The sequence below is a fragment of the Podarcis tiliguerta genome (assembly GCF_965153285.1).
Source record: "Podarcis tiliguerta genome assembly, chromosome: 1".
NCBI lineage: Eukaryota > Metazoa > Chordata > Lepidosauria > Squamata > Lacertidae > Podarcis > Podarcis tiliguerta.
Window position 1 is genome coordinate 69,688,276 of NC_139534.1, and position 20,615 is coordinate 69,708,890.

The window sequence follows — 20,615 nt, forward strand, 5'->3', positions numbered from 1 at the left end:
GTGGAGTGCAAGTCTTATCTGTGGCTATCCACCATAATCACTAAATGACACTTTCTGTTACAGAGAAACAGAAAAATAGAACTCTGAATATAAGATACTGGAGATACACAGTGGGGAGAGGGCTGTTGTGTTTAGTCCAGGCATAGGCAAACACTGGCCCGCCAAATGTTTGGGACTACAACTCCCATCATCCCTGACCACTGGTCCTGTTAGCTAGGGATGATGGGAACTGTAGTCCCAAATGTCTGGAGGGTCGGAGTTTACCTATGCCTGGTTTAGTCACTCCTTATGAACTGGTCACAACTGGTACATCTCAATGAGCAGGAAACCCTCTCTCTGAACCAAAGATCACCCCTCTCTTCCAAGAACCTGCTTTATAGCCCCTACTTGCCCAGCATCCTCCTTTCTTTCTGTCCACATGCAACAATTGTTCCTGCTGTTCTGCCTACTCCCATCTGCAATGCTCATTACCACTCTATTTTTCATGCAGTTGGCCACACATAACCATTCATTTTCAAATAAATCTTTCTTCACATGCTCTTTCTTACGTTTGGCTTCACACGTAGAGGAAACATGTGGGAAAGAGAGCAGGATAGTGGCAGAAGACCCCCATCACCTGACTTTTGTGCATCGGGCAAATGGTAGCAATGGGGTTTCTCTGTAGACCCTTTCAGGAACTCTGCATGATTAGGCTTCCAGAAAAATTCCTGTGTGTACCACTTTGTGCACATAGAAACCACACATCACAAATCTGGAGAGCACAAGGAGTGGAGTGGAGTGGAGTGAAGTGAAGTGAGCTCTTGGGATGGTCTCTCTCCTCCACATGTTTATAGGTGGAGCCAAACCAGGGGCAACAGCTTGGACAGAAAGGCAATGCCATTGGGTTTACAGTCGTACCTTGGATCTCAAACGCCTTGGCTCCCAACAAATCGGCTCCCAAACGACGGAAACCCAGAAGTGAGTGTTCCGGTTTTCAAACGATTTTCAAAAGCTGAACATCTTCCGCGGCTTCCGATTGGCTGTAGCCTTGGTTTTTGAATGGTTCTGGGAGTCAAACAGACTCCTGGAACGCGTTCCGTTCAAGAACCAAGGTACGACTGTACCCGCTTTCTTTCTTTTTAACCAACTTCACCCAGCCTAGGCACCCATCCCATCTCTTCTGGCCATTTATGTGAGAACATAGCCCACTTTCTCTATCCACATATTTTATTGTGAGTCCATGCCTCACATGTGATACCCTCAAAATTCTCTCCCAGAAGTAGAAGGGACATTTTAGGGAACAAGGATATGTAGATAATTACTTGGGTGGCGATCATTTTTCTTGGGAAACAGTATTGCAATGGTCCCTGTATGGATCAAAAATGACAAAATACAGAAGCATATTAAGGCCCGCCCCTTTTTGGAAAATAACGTATTGCAAGAGACATTCAAGGACTATTTCAGGGTCACCTTGGAGGAATGCTTGCCTGTTCCAAGGTTTCAAAGATCAATACTAGATGAGAGTCAGCCAAGGAACACTTTACTGTAAACGACAGGAAAATAATGTTAGCATTACTAGCACCAGAAGCCAATCATGGCACTTGAAGGCAAACTATTCTAAACAAATTCTGCTTCACATTTGCCTAGTGACTGCATAATTTTGCATGACTACAATTAAGCCATTTTGTATTTACTGCAGCATAACTGACAGTGGAAACACACACCCGTTTTCTTAGGAAGTCAAGGTCTTGATCGCTTGTGTTCATTAAAGATCCCAGTGCACTCAGAGGTGGAGAATACGGGTGTTAAGTCATGTATCTTGGCCAAATTCCAGTTTCAGTAATTACTACTAATCTGCCTGCCTAAATTCCCCATCCAGTTTTAATTGGATGTAGTCTTCTTCACTAGCTGCTCAGACTGTCATGTAGCATTTTAATGTGTGATTAATCAGTTGTTATGAGTTACCTCAGAAATAGCTGCATATGAGTGAGGAAGGTAAAGCTTCCTTTTCATTATGTAGGGTTGATAATAAAATCAGAGGATTTGAAGAGACCCTGAATGCTACCTAGTCCTATCCATGCCCTGTAATATGCTGTAATATGCCTTTTTTATACGTCGTATTTTATTTTACAAATTAGCCATTTAATCCAGATAATAGTGGGTCATGAGTTATTCTGGAACAAACAAACCACACCTTGCCTGGGGTTCAAACAAGTAAGAAATTTTCCCACCCCGATTTTTCATTCTACTGAATAGAAAATTTCTTTCCAAAAGGACACACTTTTTATGTACATTCTGCAGTTATGTTAGCTGTTCTGCCCTACTCACACCCCACATGCACAGATACATATAAAATGTATATGCACATATCTATTTGTTAAATTTTGACCAAATGGAATGCAAATACAATGGCATGTAATTAAAAGAAATGATAAAACAGCTGTTATAAATTTCTTGAATAATATAATCCTTCACTTGACCTCAGTTTCATTGATCCACAAATGAATTATCTAGCCCCTCGGGGTCTGTACATGCTTGTGCAGCAAAAGCTCTCTTTGGGAATGAAAAAGGAATATGGACATGTGACATTGCTCCTCCAATTGGCAGGCAATCTGAAGCTTCTGGGTTGGTCAGGAGCTTGGCCCTCTCTTGCCCTGCCTGGTTACGGAGTGGAAGCTCCAAGCTTCATTCCTGGCATGAGTGCCACTGGCCCAGTCATGACACTAACAGATGTACAGTCACCGCATCCTGCCTGTGATACAAGAAAACAAAGCCGAGTCCCTCTTTTATCATTATAAATCTGCACGAAAGAGGCAGTTTCATTTCGTTTTTCACTCTGAAGAGTTCCTTGCTAACTATTTGGAATAATAATGCAAGACCCAAAAACCTCAGGAGTCGAAAAATAGGTCAAGCAGTTGGCATAATTGTTTGAATAAGTTGATTTCTCACTCTACGGCATCCCCGCTGCTGCTAAAAGCCGGGTTTCTTCAGCAGCCATATTGCTCTCAGCCAGTTCCCCTGTGACTCTGGAAGAGCAGGCTACAGATGGGTCCACAGGTGTTAATGTCGCTTCTCGAAGCATTAACACCTGATCAGGTTTCCGCTTGAATTCTGCTCAGGATTTTTTTTGGGGGGGGGGGAGATACCTCTGAGAGCAGCTGCTCCCCCTGCCGCCCATACCCCCAGCAAACCAGCATAAAATAGGCAACCTGTAATAGTTTTATTACAGCAGTTTCCACAGCTTTTTAAATGGGGACCTAACAGCTGCCAAGCTGGTCATTTAATTTTATCAGCGTGGTAGGCATTAATACAATTAGTCCTTTTCTTCTTCTGATGAATCAGTTCCTTGGTGAAAATTAATAATAACTGTTAAACTCTGTGTACGAAATGACTAGGAACACCTTCCAATTTTAATTGTGCTAGAGCATATTTTGCTAAGAAACTGCACTTGTACAGAAGCATTTTAACAAACTTTTTGTTGTTGCATCCAGGTAACAAGCATGGTAAGTATTTTTTTCAGTAAAGCAAGTATTACATACTTCAGCTGTGCTTGGCAGGCTCCCCCCCCCCCTTTTCTTTCTTTTTTATTTCTTTTAGCTAGCTTTAACTGTACTGTTAGCCTCTGCTGTTTCTAAAGGAGCTGTTGAAATGAAGAAGCTGCTCGACTTCTCATTACGGGCTTTGGGGGGAATTATGTGTGCGGATTCGTATACCATATTGGATGGCATGCTTTCCTGGCTAGCATGCTTGCGATTTTGCTTGTAACAATGAATCTGCCTCTTAGCGCTTGTGTTCCTTTATCGTTCAGTCTTATACCCAAAGTTTAGCTTTCGCCCAAAACATTTTTTTCCTTCAAAGCAAGAGGAACTTGTGGCGTGGAATATATAAATAAGGCTGCTACAGAATTCTGCTGAAGCCAGATTTATTTGTAACAAGGGAATGGTTCCCTAGAAAGACCTGGTACGGTTTCCCATGACTTGCCAGTATCTTCTTACCCAATGGGATCCCAAATCCAGGGCTTACAGGCCGCTTCACAGAGAGCCGCCCACAGGAGCCACCTCCCTGCGCTGTGGTCCCATATGGTGATGGTGGAGGTGAGGGATCTCAGTGTGTGAATGCTGGGAAATGCCAAGGAAAGTGAGGCCAGGGAAATGCATCTTCCTTGCCCAGTTGACTTCACACGCTTGGTTCTGTTATTCACAAGCAGCCACCAAGTGACATGTAGGCCCTGTGCAGTTGTGCAGCCAAGTATTCAAATCTAAGACTAGACGTACTGTGGAAGGCCTGTGTAGGATTTGAGTACCTTCCTACAAGGGCTTCATTGTGTTTGGGTTGTGTCTAGCTTCCTTAGCATGAGCCTTTGGAATAGGGTGAGAGAGAAATATAAAACTGCTGCCTGGTTAACTCCCAAAGGTCATTTACTTCAGGGCTGGGATCTGAACTTGATTGTTTCAGGCTGGGACCTGAGCTTCTATGGACTGTACACTTTCAAGCCTCAGAGCCCTCTTCAGTCTTTTACTCGGCATAAGCACCAGGAGCTTAGCAAGCTGCCCTTGCTTCTCAAGACAGCAGTGCCTGCTGTACTTTAGACTCCAGTACCTCCCAGCTCCAGCCACCTACTTCAGGGATCCTGCTCTGCACATCACACATCTAAACCATGGTGCACCTGCCCATGGTTCTGGCTTGACCCTGGCATGGCTGATAATTGGGATTGGGGATAACCAGGGTTACCTTTAGACCAAGCTCTTTTTAGACTACAGTTCCCATAATCCCTGACCACTGGTCCTGCTAGCTAGGGATGATGGGGGTTGTAGTCCAGAAACAGTCAGAGACCTAAGTTGGAGAAACTGCATTAGAGCAAGTCCACCGCTGATTTTGAACAGTATCATTTATAGATTGAGGGTTGTTATAAAATAAACCTATTTAGCATTTAGTATCATAAATATTATATGTAGTAACATATATGGAATCAAGTATTTCCCAAGTATTTCTGGGGTTCCTACTTCACCGAGTGTGGGTGTGGAGCCTTTAAGGGTACAGTCAGACCTAAGGAAAGCTTGGTTTCAACAGAAGCCTTAAGTACAGGTTTAAATCTCTGCTGCTGAAAGCAATAGGCTTTAAAAGTCTTTAACTTTGGCTGGATTAAATCCTCCAGTTCAGTTTTCCACAACTTTAATAGGCACCAGCAGTAGCTTAGCACTACAGCATGTGTGAAATATTGTGCAGTGCATGCTTTGCCTTGCCCTGCCTTCCTATTCTTCTTCCAGCCTCTTAGAGTGAAGTGTGGGTTTTAAAGCAACAGGCTTCCTTCTCCTGAGCTCTTGAAGAGAGGGCTGTTAAAGAGAAGCCAGGTGGATTCCAGAAATACCTAAATATCCTTATAGATGTTAGTTTCAGGGTCTCAGGTTCCCATCTGGTTGCAATCAGTGACATCATTCGTTTCCTACATTAATAACCCACCTTTCTTCTGTCATGGGGCCCAAGGCTGCTTACATGCAATTCCCAGGTAGTCTCACCTGCAGGCAGTGACCAGAGCCAAACCTGCTTAGCTTCAGCAAGACAGTAGCCTCAGCTGCCTTCAGATCATTACCCCTATCAGGGCTGTTGTGTATTTAGGCAAATCTCTATTATGAACTAGTCACCTGATTTTGTTGCTGCTGTTGTGTTCCTGTTTGGGCTCAACAAAGACTTTCAAATGATGGTTCAGACTCTGTTCTGGTTTGTGGGGAGGGGGGAATAAAATTCAGTCCTGGGTTAAATTCTAGCTGACTTCCTACCGATTTGCAGTAGGGAATTGTATTCCTACTTAAACCGAGTCATGATAATATGGAGCAGAGCATTTTACCCTGAGGAAATCCAAATGTATTTTACCCCTTGTGCTACATTCCCACCCCCCTGCATGGTATGCTTTTATTTTTCACATTTCCTGTGCCTTAAAAAAAATAAAATTTATTTTAGCATATGTGCTTCCTAGCTGTGCTTGCTTGGTGTGATTTGTTGTGTCCAGTCTATTAATGAATGCCTGTAATTGTCATGTTGAAGGATCAGACTGCAAAGGACAAAGCACTCCAGCACATGGCCGCTATGTCATCAGCTCAAATAGTATCTGCAACAGCGATTCACAATAAGTTGGGCCTGCCAGGAATTCCCCGTCCGACGTTTCCTGGAGCACCTGGAGTAAGTTAATTGGCTGCAGTAAAAAAGTACATTTCAGAACAATGATTGGTAGGAAATGAAGGATGGATCAATTAATTTCTCTATAAAATGTACTTCCCCCTTCCCTTATAAAATTCTTTAGTGGAAAATATATATAGGAAATGTGCCCTGAAAGAGAGCAATTGAAAAAAGTTGTGTGTGTTAAAATAAAATTATTTTTTTTACTCCCATGCAGTTTTGGCCAGGGATGATACAAACAGGACAGCCTGGATCTTCACAAGAGTAAGTGATGGGAAAAGAGACTGAGCGCCACTGTTTTCACTTGTTTGTATGTATATGTTGCAATACACATTGGTAGGTATGTGTTCATTTGAATGCATGTGTATATCCAAAAATGATGTGTACCTAGCCAGAGGAATTCAATCCCAGAGGCTATAACTAAAGAACGTAATGAGTGTGGCAGTGGTGGCATGGGAAATAGATGAAGCATTTGTGTGACCAGAATGCTTTCTATACTTAATACTAGTTTTCCAGCACATTTACCCAGCCACCACAGTGCCTGTTAATGAGGATTAAAACAAAGGCTGTTTCAATTAGGGTCAATGGTGGGATACTCAAGCTGTACAGAAATTAGTTCCAGCCTCCAGTGGCGTAGCGTGGGTTGTCAGCACCCGGGGCAAGGCAAGTAATTTGCACCCCCTAACCCGGGGCAAGGCAAGTAATTTGCGCCCCCCGCTGCACTGTCCCTCCCCCAGATAGTCCCTCGCTCTCTGTCCGCACCGCACCGCACGCCTGGCACCCCCCCCCTCCACAGTGGGCGGCGACCCGGCGGCTCGGATCGGATTCGCACAGCCAGCACTGCAGTGAGAGAGAGTGAGTGAGCCAAGTAGGGGCAGAGAGCTGCGAGTGCGAGCGCCGCCTCCCCAGATGTTGCGCTCGGTGCGGCCGGCCCCCCCTGCACCCCCCACGCTACGCCACTGCCAGCCTCACCTTACGAGCAGATTTTAGGATTTCAGGAAGGGATGTGTTTCTATTTGGACCACAACCCTGGGGAGTGGGGCTAGGTTAACCCCTCACATATCATGGTCAGGATACTTTTCTGCCCCCTCTCCCCACCCCAGCTGCTAACTAAAGAACAAAAGTCAGGTATGGTAAATGCTTGCATCCATTTAATATTACGTCTGGTTTGGTCCTGGAAAACCCCATGGCTCATTGATAGATGGAGCTGTAATTCTGTGAGGGGTAATGTACAGTTCCCAGGTTCCTTTGGTGGTTCTTTTAATGTGTGGTGTTTACACAGCCTGGGGCAGCATTTGGTATCCTATGGTCCTCCAAATGTTTTGGTCTACAGATCCCATGAGCCCCGGCCAGCACAACTGTGCTATCCATCTGCACTGACTGGAGTTGTAGTCCTAAACATCTGAGGGGCACCAGGTTGGCAAAGGCTGACCTGTCCCTCGGTTTAGGCACTAATTTGTGCATATTGTGGGCGGGAGTCCCATCAGCAGAAGCCCTGTATAAGGACTTCCACTTGCACAACAGGGCTTTCTTTCCCCCGTCCCCCAGGGGGAAAAAGGTGTGTGTGTGTGTGTGTAAGAAACCCCCCTGGAACAGTGTGTGGGGTGAGGAGTGGGGGGATTCTTCCAACTGGCAAGTCGAAATGCTTCCCCTGACTGAATGCTTTCCTCATTAGAACAATGAATTACCGTATTGGCCCGAATATAAGACTCACCCGCAAATAAGCCACACTTTTAAAATTGAAGGAGGGAAGAGAAAAAAAGACAATCCCGGGCTGCTTCCTGGGGGGGGGGGAGGAGGGAGAGCCGCACTGCTTTGTCACCGGCCTTCCCCCCTTCTTTCTGGCAGCTCGTGGTAGGCTTGGGAGTGGCGAGCGGGCAGCACACCACTGCCCCGCGCAGCCCACCTGCTGCTCCCAAGCCTCACCAGAGCTGTTGGGGGAAAGGGAAAGTCACAAATATAAACCGCACTTTAACTTTTCGCTGTCAGAATTTGGAGGAAAAGTGTGGCTTATATTTGGACCAATATGGTACTCCCATTGTACATTTACATGCCTCTTCTTGGCCACTTCAAGCGCTTTGGCTGAACAGCGGCTAATAAAATTTAAACAAACAAATGGATGTGCACAGTCTTGAGGTCCACTTCCAATCACACTCTTTGTGGAGGTGTTGGCAGAGAGTCATGTCCCAAACATCCTGAAGGCCAGTCGCTAGGAAGGGCTTCCACACTTCCCCAGCCCAGCTTTGTGTATTTCTTGATTTGACCAATGAACCAAAATATTAGCAGCAAGCAGCTATGGAGCCAAAAAAGGGAGCAGGGAATGGATTTGGTGGCTCTAAGGTGGGCCACTGGCTCATACACATTGAGGTGCCAATCTGAAGTTGCTGAGCAAGGAGAGAGGATTCCTCCATTTTAAATCTGTGTTTGTTCCTCAGGACTGCAACTCTTTAATCTCTACATTACACTCGTCCCAGGATGGACTAGCTTTAGATGAGGCTTCCTCAACCTCGGCCCTCCAGATGTTTTGAGACTACAGTTCCCATCATCCCTGACCACTGGTCCTGCTAGCTAGGGATCATGGGAGTTGTAGGCCAAAAACATCTGGAGGGCTGAGGTTGAGGAAGCCTGCTTTAGGCCATTAATTCAGACTAAGAAAAACTGCTCTAAAAGGAGGTTTACACTGTTGTCTTTACTGGAAACAAAATGTGCTTTCTTGTTACTGTTATTAAATACTTCAGTTAATATCTGACTTCATTGTCCAATGGTTTATTTCAGCATAAAGCCATTTGTCCAGCAAGCCTACCCTATACAGCCAACTGTCGCAACTCCCATTTCAGGTAACAATTACAGATTTATCCATTTGTTTAGATTTTTTTGGACCCACTCCGTATTTAGTGCCTGGCACAGGTTGCAGCCTTTAATTACATCTACACAAGGGAGTTCAGTAGTCTCATTGGTCATCTAGCTCGGATGAATGTATTTGTGAGTTTGTGTATGCAATATTTATCTATGCAGAGATGATGGAATATGCATTCAAATCATCTAATCCACATCTACTTTTAGAGCCATAGTTTCATTACCTTTTCCAGAATTCCTCACTGTAGGAACATCTGTGAAGAAATGGCACATTTCTTTGTCCTTTCTAAATCAAAACCATACCCTTTGGCCTCATATGCAATAAACTAAAGGAATATAAAATCATTCAATTAATTGACTTTATTTTAAAATGATTATTGACTTCATTAAGATTGGTCTCCTTGGCTCTTATGGATACAAACATTCCCAGTAATGAATCTTTTAGAGTTGCATCTGTCTTGGACTATTTCATTTATACTTACTTTACTGAGGTTTCAGTGATTATTTTAATGTTTTCTTGTAAAGTGTTGTCTAATTACCGTATTTACTTGAGTCTAATGCACCATCAAATTTAACGCACACCTCAATTTTCAGATCCTTGAAACAAAACAAAAAAAGTATTTGCTGGCAAATGTAAATGTGCCATTGAATCTAATGCCCACCTTAATTTTTGCAATGTAATTTGGCCAAAAAAGGTGAGCATTAGATTTGAGTAAATACGGTATTATAGAAGGAATTGCACAGTCCTGATACATCAAATACAATATATTGGATAGGCTTTTCTTTTGTTTACAAAGAAGAATGTAATACTTGAGGGAGGAAACAGCAATATAATTTTAACAACAAGTAAAACACAAATGTTATGAATGTAAAATAACCATATTTCCAAGCAATTGAGAACGAGCTTAAAAGTAGTTGAATTTTAACAGTTATAATAAAATAGGCTGGCGTCAAGTTTTCTTCATCCACAATAATAAATAATACAATGCAATCGTAATCTAAAACTAGCAAAGACGTTGCTGATCATTTATATTTCAGGGTTTGAACCTGCATCGGCTCCAGCCCCCTCAGTTCCTGCTTGGCAAGGTCGATCTATTGGAACAACTAAACTCAGATTGGTGGAATTTTCAGCTTTTCTTGAACAACAAAGAGATCCAGATTCTGTAAGTATTACCCTGAATTACGTAAATATCCTTTATAGTAGTCGTTGTGCCTCTTTACTCTTGCAGTTTTGTATCACATCTTTTCACAAATGCAATGCAAACATCTGCCTGTACCATGGAAACTTCTAAATCACCTGTTCTGTTTGTGTGATCAACAGGGATGGTTCATGGTGCCCCTCACAAGTCCTAGAATATACTCTAGCTGCTTTCAAGGAATAGAGCGTATGAATTTATGATGTTTGTTCTTGTAATCAGCTTTAAGGCATTGAGAAGACTTCAGCTATCTATATCTATCTATCTGTCTATCTATAATAGCAGAGAGATTCGGTGAACTTAGAAGGCTAAGGGTGATAATATTTTCAGTGTCAATTGTCATCTTGGTTTCATTTGGGGGGGGCATGTTAAACCTGCTGCTTTATGCAGATTTTATTTCTTTATGAAAAGTGAATTCACTTATGAAAAACCTGGAAAACGAAACCTTACTTTGCTTCAAATACCTTGCAAAATACAATAGTCTGTAGAGTGGAGCCTCATCTTATGCTTTCTATAACTCTTTTCTGGGAACAATTGAATGTATGTATCCTTGCAAGTAGGCATTATCAATAAAGTGTTTTCCTACAATAATGATCAGAGACATACTGTGGCAACCTAACATCAGAGTACTCTTCATAGCAATAAGGCTGTGAGCGGAAAATAGCACAACAGTACAGAAATTAAGATGCACAATATGGTTGCTTTTTCAATACTGCTGTTCAACATGTTGAATGAAGTTTAGCTTTCAATGTAGGCATGCCTTTCCCCTTAGAAGACAACATACAACTATTGAAACAGAGCCTTTTGGAGACAGATGTTTACACTGATTGTCTATGTGCTGAAAAGGCTTTTGATTTAGGTCTTGCATTTCACACCTGAAAGCTCAAGCCTCTCCAGCTGTATAGATGTACTTGATTGGCTGAAATAGGAGGGTGACTTGGTTTTACCTGATCATCACATCCTAATCGGGTCTCAGCATTCTCTTGAACGTGAAATTTACTGAGTTCTTGCCATCCGCAGTTGCGGTGATTTGGCCAAAAAGTCACATAAGGAAAACATAGGGTGGGGGTGGTTTGTGAAACAGAGTAGAAGTTTCTCTGTTGTTCTCCAGCTGAAATACAAGGCCAAGGATAGAGGAGAAAGATTCCCCTTTTCCACAGCAAGCAGTGTTTATTTCCTTTTTCATGTCATTGAAAAGAGATTGCATGCCAGCTGGAGGGTTTAGAGCAGCTATGTCAAACATCTGGTTCTCCAATTGCTGAACTACAACTCCCATCAGCCCCAGCAAACATTGCCAGGGATGGGGATGAAGGGAGCTTTACTTCAGTAGCATTTGGAAGGCCAAAGGTTCAGCACACCTGGTTTAGAGGTGTAGGTCATCCATGACCAAACCGCACACTTACCCTCCTCCTAGTGGTGCAGCATTAAAATTGTCATCATGTTTGCAAAGCTAAACAGGGTCTGTTATGGTTTCAGATTGGGTGGGGGACTGCGTGTTGAGATTCCTGCATTGCGGGGGGGGGGGGGGTTGGACTAGATGACCCTAGGGGTCCCTTCCAACTCTACCATTCTAAGTATATTTCCAGAGGTGATGTCATTGAGCCAAATCTAACGGTGTGCTTACATAATCCATGAAGCTGGAGAAGCTGCCTACCCCTCACATGAGCAGGCATGGATCATTCACATCCTTGTTCCATATGGGGGAACTGCTGGTCGCAGCCACAGCTCAGTGGCAGAGCATCTGCCTTGTATGCTGAAGGTATCAGGTTCAATTCCTAGTATCTCCCACATAGGGCTGTGTATGCCTCATGTCCTGTAGCGGTTCTGCCAGTCACTGTAGAGGATACTGGTAATGTTACGAACAAGGAACAGGGACGGTGAACTTAATGGGTCCTCATCAAAGCAACAGGATTATAGCCATTACTTTCTCCAGGATTATGTGCCTGGCATATTAGCCAAAAATGTAGAGAGAGCAAAGCGGGGTTGCCCCTTGCTAATGTTAACCTGCTTTAAGATTAGGGAGCATAAGGTTGGTGTGGATTTTCCATTGTTGCTAAGATGTGTTTGATAAAGCAGCTACTACTTTGGAATAAAGGCAGCAATCTGATGCGGACACTGATGTGGGAACAAGTCCCTTGGAACTCAGTGCAACCTACTTCTGAGTAAGCGTGTACAAGATTACACCATGAATAAAGTTTGCAGTTTTAGCTCCCTCTGCTGGTTCTGCTTCAGCAGGTCGTTAGAAGACCTTGTTTCCATATTTTCATTTTCTAAGGAGGAAAATGTTATGTGCAGTCCTAAGAGCCATAATGATCGGTGAGGGCAGTGGTGCTGACATGGCATCCCGTCCCTGGCATTGCTGTGGCTTACCAGAAGGACAGGTCACAATATACAGCACATGGTCCTGCTAGTTTGGGCCTTCAACTGTCTCCTAAAACCAAATGGTAGAAGGTGGCAGGAAAACTGCAATCTGAACACCAGACTCTTCTTTTTGGAAAATGGAGGCAGGGAATAATCTGGATTAGGGCTATGGCTTTATCGGAGTGGTGCTTTTAACTCTCTTCCTTGCAGCTTTTTCTCAGTCTGAATCCCTCTCCCAATTCCAGTGGGCTTGTATGTATGCCTGGAATTGTATTAACAGCATGGAAAGAAAGGGTTAAAACTCCCTCTGCACCACAGTCTCCATCCCAATTGCTCTCCATGGCTGCATTTGCCCTTGCAGAGGCACACAGAATCTCTGAAATGCATTTGGACTAGCAATAAAATGCAGTTGAAATACAGCTGGAACAGGAAACGTACTGTACCTTACATTTTGTCACAAGGTTTCTTATCATTATGTTGTGGTGACAGGGTAGTTCTTGTTATTGTTTTTATTGACTTTCCATGCACGAGAGGGCTCAAACAACGTATATATAATGAAACACTCGCACTGTTTGAAGTTTTCCACCCTGCTTGTTGAGTTTTGAATGGGATGGCAGTTTTAAATAAAACACATTATTATGATATGCTTAATTGTATGTTAGCAAGTAAAACAAATGCAGGTGATTTGTCTTTGTTTTGCCACAGCTTGTATGTTAGCATCCCCTGACACCAGCAATTTGTCTTGGTTCCTTTGAATTCCTAAATGGATTATAATTTCTTTTTCTCCTGGTATTATTTGACAAGAGCCATTTTTCATGGCCTTACAGGCAGCATTCTTCAAATACGAGAGAGTTCAGTAAGAGGCAGCCATCTCAAAGCTACAGAGGTTACTTTAGATAGTACGGCTGAAACAGTCTGTGAATGTATGTTCTCAAGTTCTTAAAAACAAGCACAAGGGCCATAACATCAAAATGTTAAAGGAATCTCAGTCCTGAACCCTTAAGTACTGGGGTGGGCAATTTTCTCCTTAGAAATGACCTTCTGCAAACCTAGCATATAACAGGCAGAAAGGATAATGATGTAAATGAAAGGTATTTGTTGTATTTTCTGAGCTTCTACTGAAAACTGAGTTGTGCGAGGTGTTCTTACTGAAGCTTTCAAGTGCAATCCTGGAAGTGAGGAAGAAGGGAGTCACGCCCCACCTGAGTGTACATCAATGCTCCAGGCTTCAGCCCACCACACTGAAGGGATCCTCCACTTGTCTGGCTGTGGCGTTCAGCCACCCATGTGCCATGTTCTCTGTCGGAAGTAAGAGAAATGGCCCTGAGCTCTTCACTGCACCGAGAGGAGGAAGAGAGGCCAGGAAGTGGGGTCTGCAGCAGTCAGAAAGGGGGTGGACAGGGTGGAAAGGGGTAGCCTGGACTGGCTTTTCCTCTCCCCTCAGTTGCCCCTTTATGACACAGCCTTTTGTGAAGGGCCTTGACCCTCACTCGCCATCTGTCACTGATCAGCATGCAAGTTGAGAAGTCTGCTCCCTGCTTATTTCTGCTCCTTTGCCCATTCAGAGCCTCCCTGCTCCTCTTCTCCAGGGTGTGGAGGAGATTAAGACTGCGCTCTTTTAAGTGTGAGTGATCTCATAAGTGGCGTACAGTTGTCTCTAAACCAACATGAGTTCTTTTTTAAAAAAAGAAAGAAAAGAAAATCTATTCATTTAATGCCTACTACATTGTCATTGTCGTTCATTAGAAACATGCCGTGACTGAAGGGATTAGTCATCATTCTGTTTAGTGTAGGAATTACAGTAACATAAGGAGAAAATAATCACACATGCAATGTCAAAATAAACATTTATGTCCTTCGAATATTGTGAGATGATGCCATACCATCTGTCCCTCTGAAACATGTTGGAATTTTTTGCTGTTGCTGCAGCAGCATCTGGTACATTTGGCAAGATCAGCAAACAACTGTAGTAGCTCCACAGCTGCCTTTAACTTTGCTTTGGATTTGAAAAGCACACTGTCTTTTGCAATGTGGCTCTTAGGTTTCTAAGTCAGAAGTTTAACAACGCAATCATTTTGTGACTTTCAGTCTCTTTCTCCATTGCCCCACTAAACTCGATATGCAGGACTTGTGTGTAGGTCTGCACTGTGTATAAGGAATTCTGTGCCCACAAAAATGAAACGTGAGTTTTTGAGAACTTTCCTCCCACTCCCTGAATTGGCCTTCATAGAAAATCTTACTAAATAAAGCAGAAGGGAAGTACATTCCGAGTTGGTGAGGTTGCTAAGAGCATACACTGTGAGCCAGGATGGACTGGGTTTATATCTCACATGTATGTATCTTGTCATTCTCAGCAAACTATATATAATAGTGGGATAGGATTCATTATGGCTGAAGATACAGAATGCAGCAATCTTGCTTTGAAGCTAAGCTCATCCTATGTATGCTGTCTTAAGTTTCATGGAAGGAAAGTAAGATATAAATGTAGTAAATAAGACAGACCCACTTCACAGGATTGCAGGAAAGATTCCTGTGATAATGCTGGTTGGTTAGCATCTGTCTGTTTCAGGAGACAATGGAGGAGTGCACCTTTGAGGGTGAAGTCAAACTGTTGCATAGGTACCGTGGGGAGGATAGCACCCCCCAATATTTCCAATGAAAGGGCCGGTCTCTCCCAAGTTCCATGGTGGCTGCGCATGCATGCCATAGGATGTACTTGTGTCACACACACGAATGATGTCAGCTTGCAATCACAATGCGCTGACATTGCATAGCCCTGGGCCCCCTCAATCTCAGTGGCAGCCCTGAACTGCTGGAAGGTTACAGCTTCTGCTGTGATAATACGTGTGAAATACTTTCTGCACTCTAAAGCATTGCATAAATGTTGTTACCAGCGCCACCTTATTCCTAGAGAATATTCTGCAATGACAAGTCAAAAGGAAAAGCTCCTAGAAACCAAGGTGATTTTCAGAAGGAAGCTGTAAGAATTATTTAGGCAGTATATCCCTAATTTGTGGTTCTTCCAACTTCTGACCGGCTTGAGGTCCTTAGATGGTGCAACATTCTACCATTTCCCACATTCTTAACTTCAGAGGTCTAAGGTATTGTTGAGAAGAAGTCCAGTAAGCATCCCTACAGCTATTTCAATATGGTTTTAGGAGAGCAATTTGAAGCCTGAAAGTCTAATTTAAATTGTGGTGTTACAGAGGTACAGTTTGGTGTATACATAAAAACTTTTACATACATAGTTTTAGACGTGAGTTTTAAAGAGGATAACAAGCTTGTTGCTTTTGTAGTTGGCATCTCGAGCAAGATGGTAAAGCTAGCAATTGTGCAGATGCTGTATGGTAATTACTTATTGTTACAGAATAGGACGATAATTACTGTAATTCTTGTGTAACTGATCGGTATGCAAGTTAAGCCTGCCCTTTCAAAGGCTTTTACTCATAAGCATTCATTCATTTATTCATTCATTCATGTGTTTGCTCATTCATGCATTCACTCCCTCCATTCATTTGTTTATGAACTCTACTCTTTAAAGAAGAAACACCCTTTTTGGCTGATGCTACCCCTCTGGTCTGTAAGCAAAGACTGGATAGGTTTTCCACTTGTATTTGGAGGTAACATAATTCAGGTTATTATGAAAGGGGAGTTTGGACAAAAATATTCCTAATTGATTGAAAAGCTGTGGGACTAGCTCATAACTGAACAAATTGAATTTAGATCTGATATAGTATTAAATCCTGACTTGGAAGGGAAGCTACTGAAATATGACAATGCTGGCTGCAGGTACAGATAAATATGTTTTCTCTGTTTTTACTCTGCCTTTTATCATGGGAGGTTATTTTAAGTAGTTAACTGGTAGACAGATTCCTAAGGATGTAACAAGGGCCCTGTTGGATCAGACCAAAGGACCATCTTGTTCAGCATTCTGTTCCTTCAGAGCTCAACCAGATGCCTATGGGAAGTCCACAAGCAAGACGTTGGGTCGCTTGTGGGTGTGTTTGCAAACCAAAGAAGCTGTTGTAGACAACACACACAAGCCACAGTCAAGCACAAGTTATTACTGTGCATTTCATGTATGAATATAATTTTAAAAATGTATTAAACTGTGTGTGGTACCTCGGGTTACATACACTTCAGGTTACATACACTTCAGGTTACATACGCTTCAGGTTACAGACTCCGCTAACCCAGAAATAGTACCTCAGATTAAGAACTTTGCTTCAGGATGAGGACAGAAATTGTGCTTCAGCAGCGCAGCGGCAGCAGGAGGCCCCATTAGCTAAAGTGGTGCTTCAGGTCAAGAACAGTTTCAGGTTAAGAACAGACCTCCGGAACAAATTAAGTACGTAACCAGAGGTACCACTGTATAAATAAATGCAGGCTTTTGAAGAGAGACTTCACAAATCAGTGTCCAGGCATTTCAGTTTTATATCCAATTAAAAACTGCTAACTGTTGTCTACCTCCTGTTTTTCTTAGCAGCTGTTGTACAGAAATCAGACTTAACTTCATCACCTTCAAAGCAAGTTAGTGAAGAATTTTCCTGCTGTGCTTCCTTTCAGCTGTGCTGTGACTTTGCCTCCAGCCTACCAAGCTGGTGAGGCAGGCAGAAGTCAGACTCTGCTGTCTCAGTCCAGAGGTGCCCAACGCTCCTAAAGCCTGTGCCACTTCTGCTGGTCACCTGTAGTTCATCCATTCTGTTTTTAATCCTCATTTTTCTGCACAAAAACCCAAGATTTAGAACAGGCATAGGTGGATTCCCTCACACCAAGTTTCATGACTGATTGCACTGCATTCCATTTCAGGACACCAAATCACCTATTTTCCTGTTTTTCTTCTGATTTTAGCATGCACGTTTATTTATTACATGGAATAATAAATAAATCCTCTAGGTATTGTGCAAACAGAAAGAGCATAAAGCCCCAACAAATGCAAAGAAATGTTATTTGCATTTGAAATGCAAAGTTCTTATGACATCAGTAATAACACTTTTTATTTCTTTACTTCCACAGTATAACAAACACCTCTTTGTGCACATTGGGCATGCCAATCATTCTTACAGCGATCCATTGCTGGAATCAGTAGACATTCGCCAGATTTATGACAAATTCCCTGAAAAGAAGGGCGGCTTGAAGGAGCTGTTTGGAAAAGGACCTCAGAATGCCTTCTTCCTCGTAAAATTTTGGGTGAGATATTCAAAATACTCTGCTGTTGTTGTTTTCCTAAATGTTCTACTATCTTTTTCATGGTATGAAGAAGGCGGATAGAGAAAAGTTCCCCTTCCTCTCTCATCGTGCTAGAACAGGCATAGGCAAACTCGGTCCTCCAGATGTTTTGGAACTACAACTCCCATCATCCCTGACCATTGGCCCTGTTAACTAGGGATGATGGGAGCTGTAGTCCCTAAACATCTGGAGGGCCAAGTTTGCCTATGCCTTCACTAGAACTTGGGGACATCCTACGAAGCTGAATATTGAAAGATGACAGACACACAAAAGAAAGCACATAGTTAAACTATGGAATTCAGGAGGCCTTGGATGATTTTAAAAGAGGAGTATGCAAATTCATGGAGGGCAGGGCTATCATTGGCTGCTAACCTTAATGACTATGTTCTACATCTGTTCTTGAAGGCAGCATGCTTCTGAATACCACTTTCTAGAGACCCCAGAAAGGGGGGGTGCTGTGGTGCTGAGGTCCTGCTTGCTGGTTCCCTATAGGCATCTGGATGGCCACTGTGAGAACAGGATGCTGGACTAGATGGGCCTGATCCAGCCATGCTCTTCTTATGTTCTAATGTACTTTCTTGGCTGGTGTAGGAAAAGTGGGTGGAGGGACACTTTTCTCTCAAAACGATAGAACTTTGGGTCATCCAATATAATTGACAGAATTTGATTCAGAACAGACAGAGGGAAAAATATATTCACACAGCATAAAAATAATGTATTTTTCTGCCCCAATATGTGCTGAGGGGCCCTAACTAAGATGGCTGTAATGGAAAATTAGACAAATGCATGGAGGTCCATCAACGGTTATTAGCCCATGATGGCTACAAAGAACTGCCTTTGATCTCAGCCAGTCGGGGTTGTCTTAAAGCTATTTCTTACCAAATACAATTCCAATAATGGCAAAGGTCAGCAGTTATCCCACCAGATTTACAAACCTATGCTCCCATTCATTTATCCGTTTTGATCAACCTTCATCCCATAGGAACCTCAGGTGGTGAACCCAGTACAGCAGAATAAAGTAAAGTGAAAACAAAGTTAAAACTTAACATTGCTTCAATAAAACAGTTCAGCAGTGTGCCAAAATAGTATTATACAAATACAGTGTCTCTGTACTTTAACCAGTCATCACAGTCAAAACTATTTGAAGTATTCAGTGCTGCCACTAATTTTGAACAGCCGCTTGATTTAATAAATTTATTTTCAATCCTGACAGTTCTTACAGCAAAACAGATAACTGTTGTCGTAGTAGTGTCATGGTTCTGATCAGCCACTGAGTAATCTAGTTTGTCTTTTTAAGTAATGCCAAAATCATATTCAAAAACCAAGGCAGAATATTTATTCAGAACTGTAGCGTGACAGGTTTTCAATCTTGCCAGCCCTGCAAAGGCATGAGTAATTTACAGCTAATTTTAGCATGTTAGCACAACATTTTTAAAACTGATCCAGTTTACCAAGAGCAGGCTTCCTTTACTGCTTGTCGACATTATGCTCACTCTACAACTGGTACTGAAACAATCTGCAAACTGTCACCTGCCATCTAGTGGAACAGGTTAGCAATTCTGACTGCACCATCAAGACATCCCTGCATGTAAGAATCCCTGATGTCACCAAAATGCTGCTATTAATGACTGTTTTGTAGCCAGTGCTTTTTGTAAAGTCAAACTGAGGGCTGCCATCAACCCTACATTTAGGTGGGCTGCATGCTGTGTGCCCCATTGCCCTGGAAGATAACATTTCTAAGGGGAGGAAGTGATTTTTTAAAAAAAGCCTCATAAATATACATTTGCCTGACGTGAGATTTTTGAGAGCTCCCACCAAAGAATGCCTGATCCAAAAACAGATAATGGATGGTCATAAAAGGACTGTTGACACATGCAGCAAGTTAGGACCTTGAAGGTATGGTGAAAGGACACAGTTTAGGTCTGTCTGCCCAGACTCTTCTCCCGTGGTATGCATTTGCTAGAGCCATTCCATATGCTATAATTACCATGTGAAAAGGAACCCCATTCTTGCTGTTTAGAACTATGAAGGGTCCCTTCCTATAGCCCCTAAGGTGAAGGGGCTTTAAATACTTCTTCATCTTCTGCCTTTCTCTGTTCTGAGTCATAATTACAGGGGTGGAGGAACTGCTGTCTGGGCTTTTTCCATTGGTTCTCTCCCTCCTAATTTTTCCCAGTGGTTGGGAGTAGAAAGCAGGGAATATTAGCTGCCACCAAGTGCTTCAAGCCTCTCAAATGTTCCTTGCCGGTAGAGAGTGAGCCTCCCGAGATCTGAAGAGGCAAAACTAAGTGCAACATGTAGTAAAGTTTGCAACCCAGAAAAATATGCAAGAAGACATCGTTTCCCCTTCTTCCCTATATTTGGTCCATGCAGCAGTACTCCTGTTCTGCTGCAGTTCAACTTCCACCAAAAACTGTTGTCCTTCTCACCGTCTGCTATTGTGGAACTTACATAATTTACGTAAATTACGTCGCAGTACCTTGTTCCAGCCCATTCATTTCATTGTAAAGGAAATTCAATGCATAACCTCCTTTTGAAAGGATTGATTACTTTTATAAACACATTTGCATGTCAATCCGTGACTAAGTCCCAATGAAGACAATGAGCCTTGTTTTCTGAATAAACATGTTTAGAATTGTGCTGTTGCAATATTAGACGATTGCAATATTGCTTTGTAATGAAAACCTATTTGTGTGTCTGAGCACCATTGCAAAATGGAGAGCAAGACTCTCATTCTAAGAAGTGTGGGTGATATTAATAAGTGCATTTTAATGAATACCTACCATTTTAGAAATCTGCAATGCAAACAAGCAGTTCTAG

The 20,615-nt window shown here is 42.7% G+C and overlaps 1 protein-coding gene across 35 annotated transcripts in view; it reads left to right on the forward strand.

Moving 5' to 3' along the window:
- Nucleotides 1-20,615, forward strand: part of TEAD1 (TEA domain transcription factor 1) — a 167,329-nt gene that overhangs the window by 133,432 nt on the left and 13,282 nt on the right. For 27 of the 35 annotated variants that reach the window (XM_083423017.1, XM_083422993.1, XM_083423016.1 and 24 more), the window contains 5 exons: nt 6,022-6,156; nt 6,371-6,417; nt 8,929-8,990; nt 10,048-10,172; nt 17,583-17,756. In XM_083423017.1, coding sequence (XP_083279143.1) covers nt 6,022-6,156; nt 6,371-6,417; nt 8,929-8,990; nt 10,048-10,172; nt 17,583-17,756 — 543 coding nt within the window. Of the gene's footprint in view, nt 1-3,470; nt 3,483-6,021; nt 6,157-6,370; nt 6,418-8,928; nt 8,991-10,047; nt 10,173-17,582; nt 17,757-20,615 lie in introns of all 35 variants that reach the window. The other 8 variants (XM_083422986.1, XM_083422990.1, XM_083422997.1 and 5 more) reach the window with 1 other exon arrangement.